Genomic DNA, 23,574 nt, shown 5'->3' with positions numbered 1-23,574 from the left:
AGCCCTGAACGCACACCTGTGTGTGTTACACCCGGAGGAGGAGAGTGGAGACTGGAGAGCGAGGACGGAGCGGAGTGGCGACTGGAGAGCGAGGACGGAGCGGAGCGGAGGAAGAGCGAGGACGGAGCGGAGTGGAGGAAGAGCGAGGACTGAGCAGAGTGGAGGGAGATCAAGGAACGGAGACCAAAGGGGAGAGACCAGGCGGATCAAGGAGCCGAGAACACCGGAGTGAGACCAGAGGAGGAGCGAGACTGCAGCGACACGCCAGGAGGCCGACGTGAAGGCGCATCGCCCAGCCACGCTTCCCGGGAAGTGTGGCTAGGACAGGTACGGTCTCGTTTCCTGGGTTGGGCGGGACGTAAGTGGGACAAACCCCCTTGACCCGTTGCGGAGACACTGTGCACGAATCAACCCCCCCCCTCACCTCACTCCACATCACGATAAACGGGGTAGTTAGAGTGCACGTGTGCCTCCTCACCCCCTCCCTATCTGAGTTGTAAAAGACAGCCAATTAATATAGGTTTCTGTTTTCTTTCATTCCTGCTGACATATCCGGCCCTCGTGCAACAACGGCGGAGGATCGGACCACACCTCCCAGACGACATCGGGAGTTGAGAAGGCGGGGAATCCTACGAGAGGCAACGGAGGACGCTGCCAATCCACTTCCGTACTATAGAGTCCCTGTTCAGAAAAGGAGACTGTACAAATCAATAAAACCTGCCCTACCAACAGCCCCGTTGTCTGTGGATTTGTTCGGCAAACCCCCAGAATCCCCACAAAACGCTAGCAAAAGAGCAAATTCCCAAACATCAGGCAAAGCACCACCTCCTGATAAAGAATCAAAGATCATAGATGCATCAGGGAAAAGAATAGCCATACAAGCTAGCAAAGCATGGCGCATTGCAAACATACAAGCCCTCCTCGCAAGATACGACAGGGCGCACTAGAGAAGCTCTTACAACATCTACCTGACCAATATAAAGCTCAATAGTTATGAAGTGTTCGTTGTGGAAACAGGATGCACACCTCTTTTATCTATCTTTATCAAGTTTATCCAATATTTATCATTGATTGCGTGCAGTTTGCTGTAGTGCCGTGCCCAATCGCACTTAGGTACTAATGTCAAAAGAAATGGGACGTCATCCCGTCCCCAGTAAACACACAGCGCGTTATGCCACTTTTGCAATACGTTATCCTCTCAAAACCAACATTTTGAACCTTATTTCCTTGTAACCCAAATTCATTATTCCATATGTTTCCTCCTTATAAAACGAGACCACACGTTCCGTGTAACGCTATTTTCAAGTTTCTACTGTTCAACGGTGTCTGTCTGACTTTTTCCAAGGACATGATAGAGGCATAAATTCATTCCAGGCAGTATTTATTCAATAAAAACCAAATGCATTTCGGGCTATTATGCCCTCCTTCGGGGGTCACTGTGAATGAATAAAATACAAAATTACCAACTGTCGTACAAAAACCGTCACGTTTAATAGCGTTTCACCTCATGTAACAACACTAAGTAATATGCTATATAAAAGGCTGATCGACATCTCAGTGAGTTATTTCATACCATAAGTGAACCACTAAACATACTTCTTGGTTGCTTATAGGTTAAACCAAACATATGACTCCTATCTCTCCGTGCTTCAACTCCCTGCAGTTAAATGCGACCTAATTCTAGCTCATATTCTTGGCGTAATGCATACTCCTGCAACCCTCGTGTTTTATCCGTAGCAGTGTGCCCATTACATCCTGATCGAAGTGTAACCCATGTTTCCCTCCCTTATCGGTCCTCCCACAATCATTACGGGATGACGTCCCATTTCTTTTGACAATATAAAGCTCAAGCAGATGACCTCATACAAGAGGGTAAGCTTATATCAAAGGCCTCCATTAAATGTGCACTAGATGTAGCAGACACTGCATCCAGGGCAATAAACACCAGTGTCCTCCTTAGACGTCACACGTGACTATGCATTTCAGGATTTAAGCAAGAGGTACAGACAACTATCTTAAATCAACCATTCAACCAACAACAATTGTTTGGTCCATAAGTAGACACAGCTCTTGAAAAAATTAAAAAAGACACCGACACAGCCAAGTCTATGGGAGCTCTGCAGTCTACCCATGCGAGAGGCTCCTTTCGTCGCTCCTTCTACAGAGGAGGCTCCAAACAAGCTGGAGCAGACAATTCAGCTTCCTTTAAGACAAATACACAAGCATCCTCTAATAAAGGATACTTTAGAGGGGGCTACGGAGGTAATAACAATAAGGGAAGAGGTAGAGGTAACAACAACAATCGATCCTCTTCCACCACTAAACAGTGACTTCCTTCAGCTCCCCCAACAGCATACCACTCCTGTAGGGGGGAGATTACCACCGTTCCTACCTGTCTGAAATTCCATCACAACAGACAAGTGGGTAAGACAAATTATCCAGTATGGTTACTGCCTAGAGCTTACAGCTACCCCCCAAATATACCACCCAGACAGTGTACAATGTCCACAGAACATCTAACGCTGCTCCAACAAGAGGTTCTCTCATTGTTGCAAAAAGATGCAATAGAGCTAGTTCCATTGCAACATCAAGGAACAGGGGTCTACTCACTCTACTTCCTAATACCCAAAAAGGATGGGACACTAAGACCAATGCTAGATTTAAGGCCTCTTAATCTGTATATACACTCAGACCATTTTCACATGGTCACTTTACAACAAGTGCTCCCATTATTGCAACAAGGAGATTTCCTCACTACACTAGACCTCAAAGACGCCTACTTTCACATTCCTATACATCCTTCTCACAGGAAGTATCTCAGGTTTGGGATAGAAGGACAACACTATTAATTCAAAGTCCTTCCATTCGGGTCACAACTGCACCAAGAGTGTTCACAAAGTGCCTAGCAGTAGTAGCAGTACATCTCAGAAGACAACATATCCATGTCTTCCCATGCTTAGACGTTTGGCTCATAAAAGCCAAGCCATTCAACCAGTGTGTTCAACACACATCTCACACAATTCAAACAGTGCACAACTTGGGGTTTACAATAAACCACACCAAGTCACATCTACAGCCCTCTCATGTACGTCAATACCTATAGCTCCAATACAGCTCTAGCTTATCCCAGTCCAGCCAGGATACAGAGCATTCAAACCTTAGTCACAAGGTTTCAAAACCAACACTCTCTCCCAGCCAGAGTGTTCATGCAATTAATAGGCATGATGGCATCTTGCATTTTTATTGTGCAGGAATGTCTAGCACATCAGTGGAATCAGGCACAAGGACAACTAACAGACCTGGTGTTGGTGGACAGCCGCACACATCGCTCTCTGCAGTGGTGGAACACCAAAAACTTGTCCAGAGGGCGGCCGTTCCTCGAGCCTGTTCCACAGATAGTACTGACAACAGACGCATCCCTCACAGGATGGGGAGCACATCTTCTCCACCACACAATTCAGGGCAGATGGACCGCTCAACAAAAAGTGTTTCACATCAATTACCTAGAGTTGCTTGCGATTTTCCTGGCACTGAAGTCCTTCCAAGTGCACATACAGAACAAAGCTGTCTTAATCCGGACGGACAACATGCCAGCCATGTACTACATACAAAAACAAGGAGGCACACGTGCCCTGCAACTGTCCCAGCTCGCACAAAACATTTGGAGATGGGCCATTCCACAAAAAATATATCTGCTTGCAGAACACCTTCCAGGAGTTCACAATCAGATAGCCGATCTGTTAAGTCGACAGACACAACAGATTCACAAATGGGAACTAAATCTGCAAGTTCTTCAACCATTCTTTCACAAGTGGGGTCATCCATACATAGACCTGTTTGCCACACACAAACGCAAAAGGCCCAACCTTTGCCGCCAGGTTTCCACACCCTTTGTCCAAGGGCAGTGCAATATGGATGAACTGGTCAGGCAGATTTGCATACGCTTTTCTGCCAACCCCACTAATACAAATAGTGGTACGCAAGCTCAGACAACAGTCTCTCAAAATTATCCTGGTAGCTCCCTCATGGGCACGCCAACCGTGGTTCACCACACTGCTAGAACTCTCTCTAGTTCCACACCAAAAATTGTCTCTGACAGCTTCCAGGCTAACGCAGAACAATGGGGACATCAGGCATGCAGATCCAAGTCAACTGAATCTGGCTATCTCGCTCCTGAAGTCTTAGAGTTTGGTTACCTTAACCTGCCACCAGACTGTATGAATATCATTAAAGAAGCCAGAAGACCTACTACTAGAGCTTGCTATGCTGCTAAATGGAAAAGATTTGCCATTTACTGCAATAATAATCAAATTGATCCTTTAGATGCTTCCATCAAAAATATTATCTGTTACCTTCTCCATTTACAAAGATGTAATCTGGCATATTCATCTATACGTTTACATCTTGCAACCATTGCCGCATATCTACAAAACGGACAACATATGTCGTTGTTTAGAGTACCAGCAATAAAAGCTTTTATGGAAGGATTAGAAATAATTATTCCTCCTAGGCTACCACCATCTCCAGTGTGGAACCTAAACATTTTTCTTACTAAGCTCATGGGACCCCCTTTTGAACCTTTACACAAATGTGAACTACAATTTCTCACATGGAAAACAGCGTTCCTCGTTGCTATTACTTCTCTTAGAAGAGTTAGTGAGATTCAAGCTTTCACTATACAAGAACCATTCTTACAATTACACCGTAACAAGGTAGTTCTACGAACTAATCCTAAATCCCTTCCTAAAGTAATTACTCCCTTTCATCTAAACCAATCTGTTGAGTTACCAGTGTATTTTCAAAACCCAGACTCTGTAGCAAGAGAGAGCTTTACACACACTAGATGTCAAAAGAGTTCTTCTCTATTACATCGATAGGACCAAGTCCTTTCGCAAAACAAAGCAACTATTTCTAGCTTTCTCTCCACCACATAAAGGCAACCCCATTTCTAAATCAGGAATTGCAAGGTGGATTGTTAAATGTATACAAATATGCCATCACAAGGCAAAACACACATTAACAGTTCCTCTTGGAGCACACTCCACACGCAAACTAGGAGCCTCCATGGCTTTCTTAGGCAGCAACATGGTCTACACCACACACCTTCATTAAACACTATTGTGTTGATGTGCAAGCCAAGCAGCAAGCTGCAGTAGGTCAAGCTGTCCTTAAAACTCTCTTACAAAATACTGCAACAGACACAAGTGACCATCGCTAGGGGAGACACTGCTGCACAATCGATGCAAAGTGTAGAATCTGAGGCTCATATGCCTCGAACGGAAAATGCTACTTACCAGTATGCACCTGTCCTTGGCATGTAGAGCTGCAGATTTCTACACGCCCTTCCGGCCCCCCGGGACCTGTATCTGTTCCAGTTTTATCTTAATTAGATATACACGCATGGACATCCTTTCTTTCTTTCTACTGACTCCATCATTTCCCATCATGGCGAAAAACAACCAAGGATGGATCCGATGCCCATGCGCACTATCGTCCAAGGGAGGAGTCACCTATCTCGTAACTACAAATACTTCTTCCAAGACGACAACAACATGCAATCATCCGAGCCCAACACCAGGTGGCGATCTAATGCAAAGTGTAGAAATCTGCAGCTCTACATTCCAAGAACAGATGCATACTGGTAAGTAGCATTTTCCTTCAAGGCCTGGCTCCGTGTCTAAGCCTGTGCCTGGGCCATCTCCGCGCCTCCCTGAGTTTCCTGGAGCTAGAACAGCCCCTGCTCAAATCTGTAGGTTTTATGAGGCTGTACACCTTATATCTGGTCGGTTCATCCCTTCTGACCCTGTGGTTCGAAAGGGCCCCTTCTATTCTTCTGCCAGAGGGTTCACCCCTGGCCCCTTCGATCAATTAACAGGCCCGTACAGGTGCCGGTCAAGTCATCTCTACCTTCCGGGGCGCCGGCTCAGATGCTGACGCCCGAGTGCGGACCCCATTCTCATTCCCGACTACAACATAGAGCCAGCCTAGAGAGAATGTCTGGGGGTGCAAGACTGTGTACATCGTTGAACTATAAAAAAATATTAAAAACTAATTTAGATTACTAAAGAGCATTTGTGATAAAGAGCGGATTTGCACCAATAAAACTTGAAGAAAAGCTGGCCTGAATTCTGTAGGCATATAGCAAATAGTGCGAATGGTGCACATGCATCTTCAGAATGTTCTATACCTTAAGATGCATGATTTCAACAACTTTCAAACCTCTGAGTAATGAGATCAAGCAAAAATATGTATTTATGGGAAGAGAGACTTAATTCGTGGAAGGGTCCCAATGTGAATCAAATATACGATCTGTTGAATTAGAGGAAGTGAATCAAGAACTGAAGTGCCCAAAAAAGGGTCCAGTCCCTACCCTTGAAAATGGAAAATAAAGTTAAAAAGAAAAGTCCCTACCCTTGATCCTGTAGGCTTCCTGCAGACTTCTCCTTTAGGCCTGATATCTGGTGTGGCCTACTTGTTCCATTTTTGTATAAGTTTGTAAAAATAGGGGACTGTTCTACCTTCATGCCTTGATAGTGCCCATATGTAAGAATCGTAACAGAATGGTTCCTCCAACTTGTCAAATTTCATTGTTGGACAGAATAGGAAAAATGTTTAGAAAATTTCTAGTTAGTAGGTTTAAGACAATGATGGGAAAAGAAGCAATAATAAATGTCTGACAGGAAGGGGTCCAAAGGAAAATGTTCAGCAGAGATTTTGCATCTATTGTCTTATTATGGAATATGTCCTTGGAGAGCAAGAGCCACTTTTATGGTCTTTCCCAGTCTCAAGACTGCTTTCAATAATGTGGATAGAAAACTGATGCTGGGTGGCCAAATTCAAATATATACCTCTTAAGCCATAACACAGACTATCTACCTTCGGCAATAACGCAACTGTGCGATGCTGTCCACAAGGAGATGTAAATAATCATTTTAAGGTTGTGAGACAAAGTTGCCTTGTCACCCTTTTTGTTAAATATTTTTATAGAAGACTTGTTTAATTATATGGCACGAAGTGAAGTGGACTTTCCAGTGGTTATTGTTAATGTCAAGGTCTCTTGCCTCTTATAAGCAGACAATATAGTGCTGTTGGTACACTCCGAAAATGATCTATATAAACATACTTCAGTTTAAAAGGTACTATGCTATCAAGGCATTAGGAATGAATGCTGTTAAATTCAAAGCCCTGACTATAGGTAAGAAATGTTATTCCCAAGATACAATTTTGTACAATTAACACCCCACTGGAATTAGTCCCTTATTTTGATGATCTCGACATATCTCAAATTTAGTTATGGATAGTTGTGGAAAATTAACCTATTGTATGTAACGCTCTGAACATATTTTCTGTTTATAACAAGATGCAACCAAACTACTTTCCGTCCTCATTTGACGCTTATAGAGCCTAAACAAAGGCAACTGCCCCGTATGTGGCAGTTTTCTGGCGTTTAAATTTGAATTGTCTATCGGAGGCGCAAAGCTTTCGTTATGAAGGTGATTTTTATATTACCTAAATTAGTCCCCACAAAAATGTTAAGGTTGAAGCTGGTATTTGAAGAGCTGGGCAGTCCAGAAGAGGCTGCACTTAAACCCGTTTTATTGTGGGTCCCAGTTTGGTCTAATAGGCAAAAGAATATCGTTCTACATAGACATATGTCCTAAAAACAGAATGTGCTACATCACTAGCATGGATTAAGCTTGTAGAAGAATTTTTTGATGAGCACTGATATGCTGTGTGTCTGACCCAAATGTAAGTACAAGCATCACAATTGTTTTAATTAAAAGGAGATTCAGGCAAGTCAAGATATGTTTACTTTGTAACTCAGTTTTAGACTACTCTTTAGGTTAGACTTTTTTTTAAATGTAAAAACCTCCATGTTAGAGAATTATTTTGATATGCTGGTGCCTTCTTACTCAAAACACTTATATTTTGAATTTCCCTTGGGGATGTTACAGCTTAGACGTTTTACTGAAAAATGAGCGTCTACTAAGGAAGAATCCGGCAATTGCAATTTCAAACATATAGAATACAAGTTACATTTTCTTTTTATTTGTTGGTTTTTAATATAGCCTTAGAATCTGACATGGTGGGGTCTACCAGCCATTAAAGGCTCTCTCCAGCGCTAAAGGCCAGCACGAAGGTGAGGGCCTTTCACAGGGGGGCGTGCCTTTTATTGGCTGGTGTGAACTCCCCGCCGCTGCTCCCTCACGGCCCAGCCCCTTTTCTTTTCTGTTAACCCCATTGGCCCCCCCCCGCTCCCGCCTCCCAGCTGCTCCTCCCTCCCACTTCGCCTTAAATGGAACCCGCACGTACGCGCAGCGGGCACGCCGATTGTGCGCCAAAGGCAAGCCCGTCCGCGCCTGGACTGCGCCCAGCGTCAGGACCCCTGACCCCCGACGATGCCAGCCCACACAACGGACTTACGACGCCGCCACCCTCAACGCACTCAAACCCGACCGGAACCCCGCCTGCTACCGAGCCACCCCGAAACGCACCCACGGACCCTTCAGCTGCCAAACCTGCAAGTTCACCTGCCTCCGGACCTGCACCGCACTCAAAAGATCAGGCACCAGCAACAACCACCTCAAGTGCATCCTGCTCAACACCCGCTCCGTCCACAGACACGCCGTCGAACTCTGGAACCTGCTCGACACAACATCACCTGACGTCGCCTTCCTCACGGAAACCTGGATGAACGCCTCCGCAGCCCCCGACATCGCCATAGCCATCCCAGACGGCTACAAAATCATCCGGAGGGACCGCGTCAACCAGACCGGAAGAGGCATCGCCATCGTCCACAGGAACACCATCCGCATTACGACCAACTCCGACGACACCTTCACCGCCGCCGAGCACCTCCACTTCCAGATACACACCGACCCCAAGACCACCCTCAGAGGCACTCTTATCTACAGACCCCCGGGACCACGCACCCAATTCAGCGAAGACATCGCAGACTTCATCAGCCCGCACGCCCTCCCCTCCGCTGACTACATCCTCCTAGGGGACCTCAACTTTCACCTGGAGAAAAACGACACCACCACCCTCCTGGACAACCTCGCCTACCTCGGACTCAAGCAACTGGTGAACACCCCCACCCACTACGCCGGCCACACGCTTGACCCCGTCTTCTCCTCCAGCAAGCACATCTCCTTCAGCCACTCCACCGGACTTCATTGGACGGATCACAGCTGCGTCCACTTCAGCTTCAGAAGAACCACGACTCACCACCACCCGCAACAGGTACCTCGCAGGAGCTGGAGCAAGATCACCGCCGATCAGCTCACCACCTCCCTCAGCCTGAACCCTCCCGCCAGCACAACAGACCCCAACGAAGCAGCCCGCACCTTCACACAGTGGCTCACCAACTGCGCCGACGACCTTGCACCACGGAAGAACCCTCCCAGCAGACCCGGCAGCAAGAAAGCCTCCTGGTTCACCGACTAAATCAAAACATCCAAGAAAAACTGCTGCACCCTTGAAAAAGCCTGGCGCCACGACCAGACCACAGAAAACATGACTGCCCTCAAGAACGCCACCCGCAAACACCACCAGCTGATCCGCACCACCAAAAGGACAACATTCAAAGAACGACTGGACAACAACACCCACAACAGCAAGGAATTCTTCAGCATCGTGAAAGAATTCTCCAACCCCAAGGCCGGAAACGATGACATCACACCCGCGCAAGACCTCTGCGACTCACTCGCCACCTTCTTCCACCGCAAGATCGCCAACATACACAACAGCTTTGCGCACAGACCACGCACCCAACCACCGAACCAACGCCCCCCACCACCACCCTCTGCAACTGGACCCCGGTCAGCACCGAAGACACCACCCGCACGATGAACACCATCCATTCCGGATCACCAACCGACCCCTGCCCCCACCACGTTTTCAACAAGGCCGACTCCATCATCGCACCCCAACTCCGGGACATCATCAACCTCTCCTTCAACACTGCCACCTTCCCGGAGAGCTGGAAGCACGCCGAGCTCAGCGCCCTCCTGAAGAAACCAACAGGGGACCCCACCGACCTCAAGAACTTCCGCCCCATCTCGCTCCTCCCTTTTCCTGCCAAAGTCATCGAATAGACCGTCAACAGACAGCTCGCCGCCTTTCTCGAGACAAACGGATCCCTCGACCCTTCGCAGTCCGGCTTCCGAGCCAACAACAGCACCGAGACCACCCTCATCGCAGCCACCGACGACATCAGATCCCTGCTCGACAACGGGGAAACAGCGGCCCTCGTCCTCCTGGACCTATCTGCGGCGTTCGACACTGTCTGCCACCGCACCCTAGTACAGCGCCTCAGCAACATCGGAATCCAAGGGAACGCTCTGGAGTGGATCATCTCATTCCTCGCCGGAAGAACCCAGAGAGTCTGCCTCCCCCGTTCAGATCTGAGGCCACCGAAGTCATCTGCGGCGTACCACAAGGATCCTCACTCAGGCCCACCCTCTTCAACGTCTACATGAGCCTCCTCGCAGCCATCGCACGCCAACACAACCTCAACATCATCTCCTACGCTGACGACACCCAGCTGATCCTCTCCCTCACCAACGACCCCACCACCGCCAGAGCCAGCCTACACGAAGGGATGAAAGACGTCGCCGAGTGGATGAAGAACAGCCGCCTGAAACTGAACTCAGACAAGACGAAAGTCCTCATCCTGGGATCATCACCCTCCGCCTGGGACGACTCCTGGTGGCCCCCTGCCCTGGGCACCACCCCCAAGCCAACGGACCACGCACGAAACCTGGATTTTATCCTGGACTCCTCCCTCTCGATGACCAGACAAGTCAACGCCGTATCGTCATCGTGCTTCAACACCCTGCGCATGCTCCGTAAGATCTTCCGATTGATCCCCACCGAAACCAGGAAGACAGTCACCCAGGCACTCGTCACCAGCCGACTGGACTGCGGGAACACCCTCTACGCGGGAACCACTGCCAAACTACAGAAAAGACTCCAGCGCATACAGAACGCCTCCGCACTACTCATCCTGGACATCCCTCGCCACAGCCACATCTCTACCCACCTGAGAGACCTGCACTGGCTCCCCGTGAACAAGAGGATCACGTTCAGACTCCTCACTCACGCACACACGGCTCTCCACGACATGGGCCCGAAGTACCTCAACAGCCGCCTCACTTTCTACACACCCACCCGCCAGCTACGATCGGCCAGCCTCGCCCTCGCCGCCATACCACGCATTCGCAGAGCCACCGCTGGAGGAAGATCCTTCTCCTACCTGGCGGCCAAGACATGGAACTCCCTCCCCATCCACCTACGGCTGACCCAGGACCACCTCTCCTTCAGGAAACAACTCAAGACCCGGCTTTTCGAGCAGTAACGGACCCCTCCCCCCAGCGCCTTGAGACCCTACTGGGTGAGTAGCGCGCTATACAAAAGTGCTGAGTGATTGATTGATTGGTAGAGCCTGCTACGGAGGGCTCTAAGGCTATTAGAACATTCAGCTCCAATATTCCGCTCCTACAGGGTAGAATGTTCTAATTTGTAAAACAAAGGCCTCATAGAGCCCGGGCGTATTGAAAGTCCCTCATGCTTGGTGAGGCCTTTGTTCACAGCAACAACTGTGAACAAACATTGGTACGTGTGAGCTCCGGGCTTCTACCAGCCATTTAAAGCCTGGAGCACTTCATTGGTTTAAGTCGAGCTTCCAACATTCCAATGTTATAATTATGACTAGGTGCAAATAGATAAAACATTTATTAGTGGAATTGAAGGTGGAATCAAGAAGAGTGATGCAAATATATACGGCTCAGTTCATTAACAATCGCATTATATCGAATGAGCATAGAGAAGAAGGCTACAAGTAGTGAGTGTATGCGTTTTTGCTTCTATTCTGTAATCAGGATTTTCAAGTGTGTGTTAATTTTATGTATATATTTTTTAGGTTCAGTTTTATATTGGAGAAATAGCTTTTTTTCATTCATTATTTTAAATCTTTCTTTGAAATTTTATAAGGTTTGTATGTGTCTGTTGATGGAAAATGCCGATGGGTTTCTATTTCCTTGTAGTAGTCAAAATCCGGGTGCCAAATCTCAGCTGAAGAATATACAACAATGAAACCCTTTAAAAGGCCGAATATACAACTCCCAGTTTCCAACATGCAACAGATATCCAAAGTTTTATAGAAACCTTGCCACTTTTCATGTTGCCATGTATCAGAAAGCTCTCCTATCTTCTATGAGGTCAGATTTTAGGAGTTCCTTTTAACGTCATTGAGCATTGTTGTGTAATTAATGTAAATGTCACTTAGGTGTAGAGGCTCAAAATTTCATCTCCTTTGAGGTGTGCATCCAGCACTTTGTAGTAGTTCATACACATCTTTGATATATTTGAATCATGTTTCAAAGGGGTGGGGGGCGTGGCTAGCGAGCTACGATGGCGGACGGAGTCTGCTAGAGCTCCGGTGCCGCCGGGGCTTAGCTATCCTGACAGGAGCTTCTGGGGGGGGCACAAACAGATCGTAGCAGGCGGCTTGGGAGCCGCAGAGACACTCGGAACCCCCGGTTCAAGTTTGGAGGAGCAGTGGGGGAGGCCGGCCAGAGGTTGCGCCCGAGGCGTTTGCGGCCTCCCTCCTCGTGGTCAGCCTGGGACTAAATTTCAGAGCGGGCCCGAGGGACCTCGGGTGCTAAAACCCGGAAGTGCCGCACCTGGACCGGGGAGTACAGCTGAACACCCGGAACCTCAACCGGACCGCCCGGGTGCCCTGCGCCAGGAGAACTGCCCCGTGACCCGACCGTCCCGACTGCGGGGGGGCGCCTGGAAGCAGCGCGGCCTGCACACATCGCGGGGCTGGCGGACCCTGCGCGCTGGACGGCGCCTCTGCAGAAACACCCCTGAAGGTAGGGAAGCGGGGCTGGGGCCACCGGGGGTGACGATAGCTGGACTTATCTTTGTGTGGCACTCCCCCCCCCCACCCCGCTCCCTCCTTTCTTCTTTCTCCGGTCGGCTGCTGGGAAATACAGGACCCCAGAGTGCCACTGGGACCATTTCCCACTATCGATCGACGGGGGCCCGGGACACCATGCTGACACTGCGGCGCACTGGACCTTGGTGCGAAGGACTGGCCGGAGCTGAGGCCCTGAAGGAGGTCCCCCTGGGTGCACGGCAGTGGACACGAGTACTGCCGGGAGTGCGGCGACGCAGGGGGGGGGCCTGGCGGGGTCGCCCGGCGATATTGGCGGCATTTTGTTGGCCACTCTCCCGGCAAGACTGACCGCACCCGGTCTGAATCGGCCATGGTGCGCAAAAGTACCAAACCACCGGACGGCCGGGAGCGCCCAATTATGGCTGTCCCCACCCAGGCGACCGCAACGGGGGAGGCCCCCCCCCCGAGGACATCTGGCCAGGACCCTGGAGGGGACCAACAAATGGACAAACTGGACCTAATTTTAAAGGAGATTAGAGACTCTAGAACGGCGATGGAATCGCAACTGGGTACCCTGACTACCAACCTCTCCTTACTAAAAGCTGACCATACTAAACTGGCCGACAAAGTCAAAGATCAGGGAATGGCGATAGCAGATATAACACCGACGGTTGTGAACCACACGGCCTCCGTCCAACAGCTGAAGCAACATGTGGTATCCCTGATGGACCGTGTGGAGGACGCGGAAGGCCATAATCGGCGGAACAACATTCGCGTCATAGGCCTTCCGGAACGCAGTGAGGGGCCCCGCGCGACTGAATTTATGGAACAGTGGTTTCGCGACTATGTGGCCCCTGAGGGACTATCATCATTGTTCTGTGTGGAGAGGGCGCACCGGGTCCCCACCGGGCAGCCCAGGCCTGGCCGGCCGCCACGCCCGCTGATCGTCCGGATACTCAACTATAGGGACAGGGGCACACTGCTGCAAAAGGGCCGAGAAAAATCCCTTATAGAGTTTGAAAACCGGCGCATCTCTCTGTATCCGGACTATACCAATGTGGTACAGAAGCAACGATCATCGTACTTCAAGGTCAAGAAGAGACTTCAGAAGGCCCAGCTACGTTATGCTCTACTATTTCCGGCCCGCCTCAAGATAGTGTACGGTAAGAAGACGCACTATTTCGAAAGCCCCTCCGACGTGGAGGAATGGCTTGAGGTGATGGACATTGAGGGTAGTCAGACCACGACCCCGTGAGCGTCGGCGGACACGCCCCAGCGAGGCTCGGAGCAAGCAGATGAAGCGTCCCTCGCCTCGGGTACAGGGCTGGGACGCAGGAGACCCTCACGAGAACAGCAGGAAGAAGGACAGCGGGGAGCCGTCGCCCTGGTGGGCAACTTCAGGGAAGATCGAGCTACTATTAATACGGACACGGACGACAGTACGATCCACTCGGACTCTGAACACAGTGTGGTATTATTCCCGACTGTGACGCCCAGAGCTGCGGATGAACTACTGGACAACGGACATGAGTGATCACCTGTGGAGGTGGGAACTGCATACCCTGAAGATCACCGATATCCTTTTTCTGTTACCTGCCGGATGGCAGCACATAAACGGGTGGGAGGAGGGAAGGAGTGGGTGAGAGGCTAATAATGCAAAGTACTGTACACTTGTGAGGAATGGGACAGAGTACATGTATCTCGCAAATAAGACACTGGTAGAGACTAATGCATTCCTTGTAAATGGGGTCCCGAGAGAACTTGACACTAGAGTGGGACCCCCCAGAAGATATTTGGAACTAATATCTTCAAACCCTGGCGGCGCCATTGAGCCGGCGGCACCGAACTGAATGGCTAATTGGGTTAGATCTGTGCCTGGCCACCCCCCCATTGGCGTATGCACACGCATTTGGTTGGTTATGTTGCAGACTTTCTTGTTCGGCTCAGCAATGTTTTTCAGGCTGTGCCAAGTTAGTTTTGTTCTTGGGAAGGATAAAGTACGTCTCCTGGCTGGCACTTGCGTCGTGCGCTATGAGGTGCATGGCGTCATACAGTGATTATACCTGGGTCCGATCATGGCTGAAACTATAGCGAGGTATAGACTGACAACCTGGAATGTGCGAGGGCTTGGGGCCATTCAGAAAAGACACCGGATTCATGCATTCTTACTACGCAATCACGCTCAAATCACCTTCATGCAGGAATCGCACTTGACAGTGTCCGAAGCAAACACCTTACGGAAGAGATGGAGAGGAACCGTAATTTCCACTTCCTACTCCGTTTCTCCAGGGGGGCTACTATTTGGGTACGTCATGGTACCCCTTTTGTAGAACTAGACCGGAGGGTGGATGAGCAGGGGAGGTATGTTCTGGTGAAGGGTATGTTAGACGGCACCCTGTTGGTCCTGGGTAGTGTCTATGCCCCGAATTTTGATCAGGACACATTCCTCGCTAAGGTTGGTCGAGCGCTGGCAGATTGGGTGGATGTTCCCTGGATCCTGGGAGGGGATTAGAATATGGTACTGGATTTGGGGCTAAATAGATCACACCCCCCCTCTACAACTGACCGCAATACATAGAACGGCGGACATGTTCCAAACTTGGCTTGCGGGATGGGGACTGGTAGATGTGTGGCGTGCATTACACCAACCCACAAAGAATACTCTTACTACTCCCCAGTACACGTATGTATGTATGTATGTATGTATTTATTGCTTATTAAGCGCAGCTGCCACCCAAAGGGTATCCTGGCTCTGAGACCACATCATTCCCACAAATAGACCACATTATATTACTTTAGGGAACAGAAAGGTCTTGAGATCCTTTTTAAAAGAAATAAGATCTTGTCTACTCCTCAGCGCCAGCGGGAGGGTGTTCCAAAGAGTAGCAGCTGTGAAACTAAAAGCACGGCCACCCATCCTCACTCTATTGATCCTAGGGACCGTCCCGGTGGAGTTCTACCAGACTTACTCTGCCACCCTGGTGCCTATTTTAGAGACCGTCTACAAAACATCGTACGAGTCTGGGCATTTACCTGTATCAACGATGCAGGCCCTAGTTGCCTCCATCCCTAAACCTGGCAAGGACACTCTGGAGCTGACTAATTATAGACCCCTCTCGATGCTCTCCACAGAGTATGAGATACTCAGTAAGGCCATTGCTCTAAGAATACAGGCCCGACTCCCTGCTCTGATTCACCCAGACCAGTGTGGTTTCCTCCCCGGTAGGAGTACCTCCCAAAACACGCGGAGACTCCATTCTCTAATGGGGCTGGACTGTTCCCATGAGGCACAGGGTCAGACTGATTTGCCATGTCTGAACTGGGGTGGCTGAGTGAACTAAAGAATGGTGATGGATTAAACGCAGATCAGTTGACTGGGGCGAGTGTTCGATTTGTTCAAACGCTCTGTCCATCATCCCCTTTTGTATCGCGGCGTTCGATTCCCTGGCATGGCCGTTCATGTTCGAGGTGCTGCGGCGCTTCGGCTTCCCAGACTCACTGTTTAAACTGATACAACTACTATATACAAACCCCACTGCTAGGGCACGTACCGGCAGATACATCTCGGACAGCTACTCCATACATGACGAATTGTGAGTCTCCTGAGGCGGAAGCCGGGAGTGAACCCTTTGTTTTTAAAATACTTTGTTGTGCTCTGTTTTAACTCCAAGACCTACTCACCCCTGCATTGAACAGCGTTTCTCAGCGCTGCAACGATTCTTCTCCGCCATCACTGAGGGCGAGACGCGTCCTTAGACACGCCCACTTCAGCTGGCCACACCCCCGTGACGCCCTCTTGCTTGGGTATAAATCATGTGCCTCGCTAGGAGGCGCAGCGGACGGGCGCAGCGGGCGCGCCGTTTGCGCGCCGAAGGCGCGCCAAAGGCAAGCCCGTCTGGGCCCGTCCGGGCCTGGACCGGGCCCAGGGCTTGTCTCCCTGTCCATGCTGCTGATACTGTTCGTAGGTGCTGGTCCAACTCCCTACTCCACTCTCTGAATCCCCCCCTCTGTGCGGCCACTACCCCCTGCAATCCTATCCATCTTGAATCAGCTCCATTTCACTGCCCCCAGTGCAACTTCACTCTCCCGTCCTTTCTTTCCCATTCACTTTCTGAGCCCACGCCGCAGCTCTCAACGTCTAATCATCGGACGTTGAAAGCAGGCTTACTCAACTGCCGGTCTCTCCCCCGCCATGCCAATGACATCTGGTTGTTGATTTCCTCCGAGGAGTGGGATATTTTATTCCTCACTGAGTCTTGGATGACTGACTCATCCTCCCCGGACATCTATTTAGCCATTCCATCTGGCTATGACATAAAATGTGTCAATCGTGCAGGGGGAAAATCGGGAGGCGGATTAGCTATTATCTTTAAATCCTATTTCCAGCTGACCATTACCAAACTCACCAACATTGGTATCATTGAAGCCCTCTACTTCTCAGTATCTGATTCCTCGGCTGTCATTCTAGCCGGCTCTCTAATCTATAACCCTCCCACGGCGGCTTCCCTTTCTCTTACCGCTCTCACCCACCAGTTAGCTGATTTAGCCTTGAAACATCAATACTTTTTGGCTCTAGGTGATTTTAACCTTCATATCGATAACTCCCTCTGCGCAAAAGCGAATAATTTACTGGAAATCATGGATAGCCTTAATCTTACTCAACTTGTTACCGGTCCTACTCATGTGGCGGGTCACACCCTGGACCTTATTTTCGCCAATTTCCCCACTATTACTGTTTCTCCCTCCCTTCCTCTTACATGGTCGGACCATTACCTTATCCCTTTTTCTCTGACCTTAGACCGCAAACCTATCCCTCCTGTGCCCAGGAAAGAGCTGGGGAGGAAGTGGCACAAAGTCACATGCGCTTCCCTTGACCCGATATTCCATTTCCAGACGGACCATCTATCCCCGGATATCGATTTTAACATCGCCAGGCTCAACTCCGCCCTTATCAACGCTATTGACCACATTGCCCCCCAGAAACTCATTACTTCCTCTAGATCCCGTCCTTCTTCTCCCTGGTTCTCCACCTCCCTCCGCGAGGAAAAAAGTTGCTGTAAAGCACTCGAACGGAAGTGGAGGTTAAATTACGATCTTGAAGCTAAGCTTGCCTACAAGGCGGCCTTGAAAAAATTTCTCAAACATAAAAAAACAGCCATGAAAGACCACTTCTCGCTCCAAATTGCCAAGGCCCATAATTCTTCTAAAACCCTCTTCTCCATTGTAAAAAATTTTATTACCCCTCCGGCTAGGACCACTCAGGTCTCAGCTAGCCAGAAACTATGTGAAGGACTCTCGGACTTCTTTCTCGAAAAGATCGATAAACTCTGCGTCTCCTTCCCTAAAGAGCCAATGCCTCGGACTGCGTCTACCGATCCCCCTAACTCTCCGTCCCTTCATGCTTTCAATAAACTTGCCCAGGAGGATGCTCTCAGACTACTCATTCACTGCAAGTCTGGCGCACCCACTGACCCCGTTCCGGCCAAAACTATGGGTGAATTGGCTCCCCTGCTAGCCGACCCGTTCCTCTCCATCTGGAATGCCTCTCTGCACCATGGCTTTTTCCCTACCACCTGGAAGGAAGCCTTGGTGATCCCAATTCTAAAAAAGGCAGATGCCGATCCCACTGTATTTTCCAACTACCGCCCTATATCCCTCCTCCCCAAACCTGCTAAGGTTCTGGAAAAAGCCGTGCAGCTGCAACTCACGGAGTACCTGGAGAACAACTTACTATTGCACGACTCGCAATCTGGATTTCGGGCGGGATACAGTACGGAGACGGCTCTGCTGGAGGTCTCGGAGACCATTCGAGAGTGCGTGGACAGAGGCGAGGAGGCCATGCTGGTCCTCCTCGACCTGTCCGCGGCATTCGATACGGTATCCCACTCCATCCTCCTTGACCGACTACGGCAGATGGGCATTGGCGGCACTGCCATCAGCTGGATCGAGTCCTTCCTCTCTGGAAGAAGCCAAAGAGTGCTGTTGCGGCCCTTTAGATCGGAGGAAAAACCCTTATCTTGCGGGGTGCCACAGGGCTCGGCCCTCAGCCCTCTGTTTTTTAACATATATCTTGCCCCTCTGGCCGGCGTGGTGGAGTCCTATGGAGTCAGGGTGGTCTCTTATGCTGATGACACTCAGCTAGTGTTCTCCTTTAGGGGCCACTCTGACTCCGCGTTCTCCAACTTCCGTCGGTGTCTTAACAACATCAGTGATTGGATGTCTGAAAACCATCTAAGACTCAACGCTGACAAAACAGAGGTGCTGTTTTTTAACCAGAAAAATTCCATCCCCTCCTCCTGGTGGTGGCCCACGGCATTAGATCCCGCTCCCTCTCCCGTCCATTCGGCCCGCAACCTGGGCTTCCATTTCAATGACTCTCTATCTTGTAAGACCCAGATTCAAAAAGTGACCTCGGCTTGCTTCCTAAAGCTACGCATGATCCGGAAAATCCTTCCCTATCTCCCTTTGGATTCCCGCCGGACAGTCACCCACGCTCTCATTACGTCCCACCTGGACTATGCTAATAGTCTTTATGCCGGAGCTCCCCAATACCTGACTGACCGGCTTCAGATTGTCCAGAATGCGGCAGCTAGGCTGATTGGTAATATTTCTTATCGTCAGTCAGTTGCCGCATATCGTAGGGAACTGCACTGGCTTCCTGTGGCTAGCCGAATTCAGTTTAAGATCCTCACTCTGACTCATCGAGCCATTAATGATCGCGGACCAAACTATCTAAAAAAACGAGTCTTAATATCCCGGTCCATCAGATCTCTAAGATCCAATGACCTATGCCTTCTGATCTCTCCCCGCTTCAGACTTTCCAGAATGGGTGGCAGAGGATTCAGCGTCATTGCTGCAAAATTATGGAACTCCCTGCCAGTCGATCTCAGATTCTGCTCCTCTGAATCTGTCTTCCGGGCCAGACTCAAAACCTGGCTCTTTTCTAGACTCTGATCTTCTTGTCATTTCCCCTGTCTGTTCCCTTTTTCCCCTCTGAGACTCAGGTTCCAGCGCCGGGACACCCCTCCGGGGGTAGCTGTGCGCTTTATAAGCTACATAAAATAAATAAATAAATAAATAAATAAATAAATACATAGGGGTACCCGCCAAGGCTGCCCATTGTCGCCCCTTTTATTTGTATTGACGTTAGAGCCCTTAGCTATCGCTCTCAGAACTCACGCAGAGAGGGTGGGCATCTCCATAAGAGGGACCCACAACTTGATATCGGTCTATGCGGACGATATCCTGCTGTACTGCCGGGACTTGGAAGGTGATCATGCGCCTATAGCGGCCATACTTGACCGCTTTGGAGCTGTGTCGGGATTAGCCGTTAACCCTGCAAAATCTACAGGATTCTACTTTAGGGCACTACAGCACCCCCCACATATTCAATTTGGCGGACACTTGATTCCAATAGCGCAGTCCACGTTTAAGTACCTAGGTATTAACGTATACAGATTGCCTGAAGATCAGATTGAGGGAAACATACGTAGAGCCATTAATGGTCTGCGCGGTAGTGTGGGATTCTGGACGTCGCTGCCCTTAACTGTCATGGGTAGAATTGCCGTCTCTAGGATGGTGATACTCCCTCGTATACTATATTACTTCGTCAACCTACCAGTTCGTATCCCACGACAAGACTTAAACACACTGAATACGCTCCTAACCACGCTGGTCTGGGGAACCGGAAGGAGGAGAATTAGTCTCCGGAAACTGCAACTGAGTACCAGACGGGGAGGTCTAGGGGTGCCGGACTTTAGGGGGTACTACTATGCGAGCCAGCTTCAGTGGCTGGCGAGATGGATTGCAGGTAGAGATCTACACGAGATTGACCTCACGTCCGATAGACTGGCACGGGGCGAACTACACTCCCTGCTTCTGCCTGGAGCCAGGATCCCTCGGGACTGCCACCCTCTATTACACACTGCCCTACTGTGCTGGCGGAAAGCACTAGTGTACACGTCAGAGGCCTCGCCTTACGCTGACAACATACCTCTACTTGGCGTGCCGACGCCGCAAGGACGACTGACACCAGGTAGATTGCAACCCTGGACAGATGCGGGAGTAGAGACAGTGGGAGACCTTTTTGGGGACGACACACTACTAGACCACAACTCCTTTTTGCAAATCACTGGGGCACCCCCGAGGCTCTACATCCTACACGCCACAGTGTCACATTATGTACAAACTAACTGGGCCCCACAGCGAGTAAAACCTGCACAACACGAACTGGTACACCTTCTTTATTATATGGGTACGGGGGGCGCATGGTACACTGGCTCTACACTGGAGTCCAGGAACATGCTGCCATATCTCTTAACGCACTCCCGGACTCCTGGACATTAGACTCCGGCGAGGCACTGACAGAGGGGGCTTGGAAGATTATCCTAGAACCACCCTAGAAGGGTGTCTCGGAACGTTAAGTTTAAGTTCATACAAGCTATGGAATTACACAGGGCATACCTCACCCCCCACAGACTACATAAAATGTTTCCAGACTCCCCCCACTACTGTCCTCGTTGCAGAGCTGACGAGGCCGGCCTTCTCCATATGCTGTGGGCGTGCCCTCGTTTGCGTGGCTACTGGGGTGAGATTTGCCTGGCCCTGAGTACAATCACGGCCCTCCCGGTCCCGGAGGAGGTACTGCCTTGCCTGCTTGGTCACCGGAGACGCCCTAAACACCACAAGGCCCAGGTGAAGTTCCTAGACTTATCCTTGCTGTTGGCAATCAGGGTCCTAACCATGAGGTGGAAGTCCGCCAGGCCTCCCGACCTAGAGGTATGGCGTTCTGACTTACTGAGATGGGGCAGAGCAGAGGGAATGGTTCTGCGTAGGGAGGAAGAGGGAGGACAACGGAAATACCTGATTGCACAGGAGTGGGAGCAGATGCTACTGGAGGTGGAGGAAATGGAGGGGGAGCGGGAGCCAATTCACGCAGACGGCCCCTAGGTGGGAAAGAGCGGGGAGCGAGGTGGGATGGGCATGAAGCGACCTAGCCCAGAGAGCGCGCAGGTTGGTCAGCCGAGTATGAATACACTAGTTGAGATGCGAATGATTAAGGGCTGGGCAGTATACCAGGTACTTGAATGGACCAGGAGACGTACGAAACGGGGTGGAGGGAGAGGGGTGGGTGGGGAAATGACAGACTGAGGAGATCCTGGACTATTGTTACATATCTAAGCCGAATGCACAGCGATGTAAGAGAAGCTGTGCTGGAGGTGAAAGGAGTATACTGTTTTACGGTTTAAGACTGTGCACGAATTGAAAGATCCGTTAGTAACAAGCTCTTACAGTTGCATCTTGATGGTCTGGAGTTACTGGTTGTGGGCGTAAAAAGAAAAGACTGTACACTGATAGAATGTTTAATTGTATAATGTGATGATATGCAGTCGCTAATAAAGAGTTTAAAAAAAAAGTTTCAAAGTGGTGGCAGAAATGCTGAAGCTCTTCTAAACATATTCTAACAAAAGTACCATGGAATTTTAATATTAGTATGTTTTGTTTTGTTAAATAGGAAAAACATTTCAGCTTTATTCACATAACCTTAATAGTTTGTTTGAACAAGCTAAAAAACCAGGCCTCGCCGGACATGCCCACCGGTTCCCTGACAGAATATTACCAAGGTAAGCCGATTTAAAAACTGCATTTTAAAGTTGGATGTTATTTTATAATTTTTTTTTTTCTGCAGGCAAGCAAATTTGGAAAGCCGGTTGGGGACTGCTGAAGGAGCCCTCTTCACACAAAAAAACTTAAGGCTGAATGATTTTAATACTTTGAGAATGTTTATGAAACTTTCTAGGGATTGTTTTTCCTCTCAAACATTTGCTGTCCGAAATAAAGTGAGGCTGGAAACGTCCTTCCTCCTAGTAATTCACACACCTTACTACTAGCTGACGTACAAGGTTTCAGTGTCCTTAGCATCACCCAAGTTGTTTTCCCCATACCTAGATAATGCTCTCTGAAGAGTTTGCCACAAAGGCTGTAATTTATAGGGCGAAATACTTGTTATTTTGTACACATACAACAACGAACACCTTACAAGAAAGTCTTGACTAGTCACTTCAGAGAATCAAGCAAGCTATGCAACTCCAACATCTTAGGTACTGGTTACTAACACTTGTGGTTTCTAACTAATATAGTAAATTGAAAATTATCACTGTACTCCGTTTATAGACACTTCTTTGTACGTACTGTGTGCTCCTTAGAAATTTCTGTCCCAGGCCCCACAAAGGGCACTTACTTGGAAAAGATATTAAGGTATTTTAATATGTGACCCTCATTACTTACTTTGTACTTAATCTTAACAAATTGGCAATATGTTTCATATCTAATACATTAACCACTCATACCTTTCTTTTGTCTGTGGGTGGAAACATCCATTCTTAATTAGGAGCACTATTTTGTATTTAGACTGTTATATATGCAACTTCAGCCGTTCAAACCTCCCAAACAGTTCCTTACGTTATCCACAGTCAGAAAATATTAGGGATTGTGGAGTGTCTTCAATGTTTTGTCAGTCAGCCAATTATATTTACTGTGTCATTTCTTTAGGGGTCCTTCTTTCCATAGCGTAATATCTCCTCAGTCTCAACAGCAACAAGAGTTCTTTTGGCTTGTGCTATGGTGATGAGTGTTTTGAAAGGAAACAGCTTTCATCTTTGATTCTAGCT

The 23,574-nt window shown here is 49.2% G+C and overlaps 1 protein-coding gene across 1 annotated transcript in view; it reads left to right on the top strand.

The window, feature by feature from the left end:
• MAP4K5 (mitogen-activated protein kinase kinase kinase kinase 5) overlaps positions 1 to 23,574 on the top strand; it is a 686,515-nt gene that overhangs the window by 484,811 nt on the left and 178,130 nt on the right. Inside the window, exon 24 of the mRNA XM_078659722.1 lies at positions 22,419 to 22,527. Coding sequence (XP_078515848.1) covers positions 22,419 to 22,527 — 109 coding nt within the window. The remainder of the gene's footprint in view (positions 1 to 22,418; positions 22,528 to 23,574) is intronic.

Source organism: Lissotriton helveticus, chromosome 9, assembly GCF_964261635.1.
Source record: "Lissotriton helveticus chromosome 9, aLisHel1.1, whole genome shotgun sequence".
NCBI lineage: Eukaryota > Metazoa > Chordata > Amphibia > Caudata > Salamandridae > Lissotriton > Lissotriton helveticus.
This window is presented reverse-complemented; position numbering and strand designations above follow the sequence as displayed.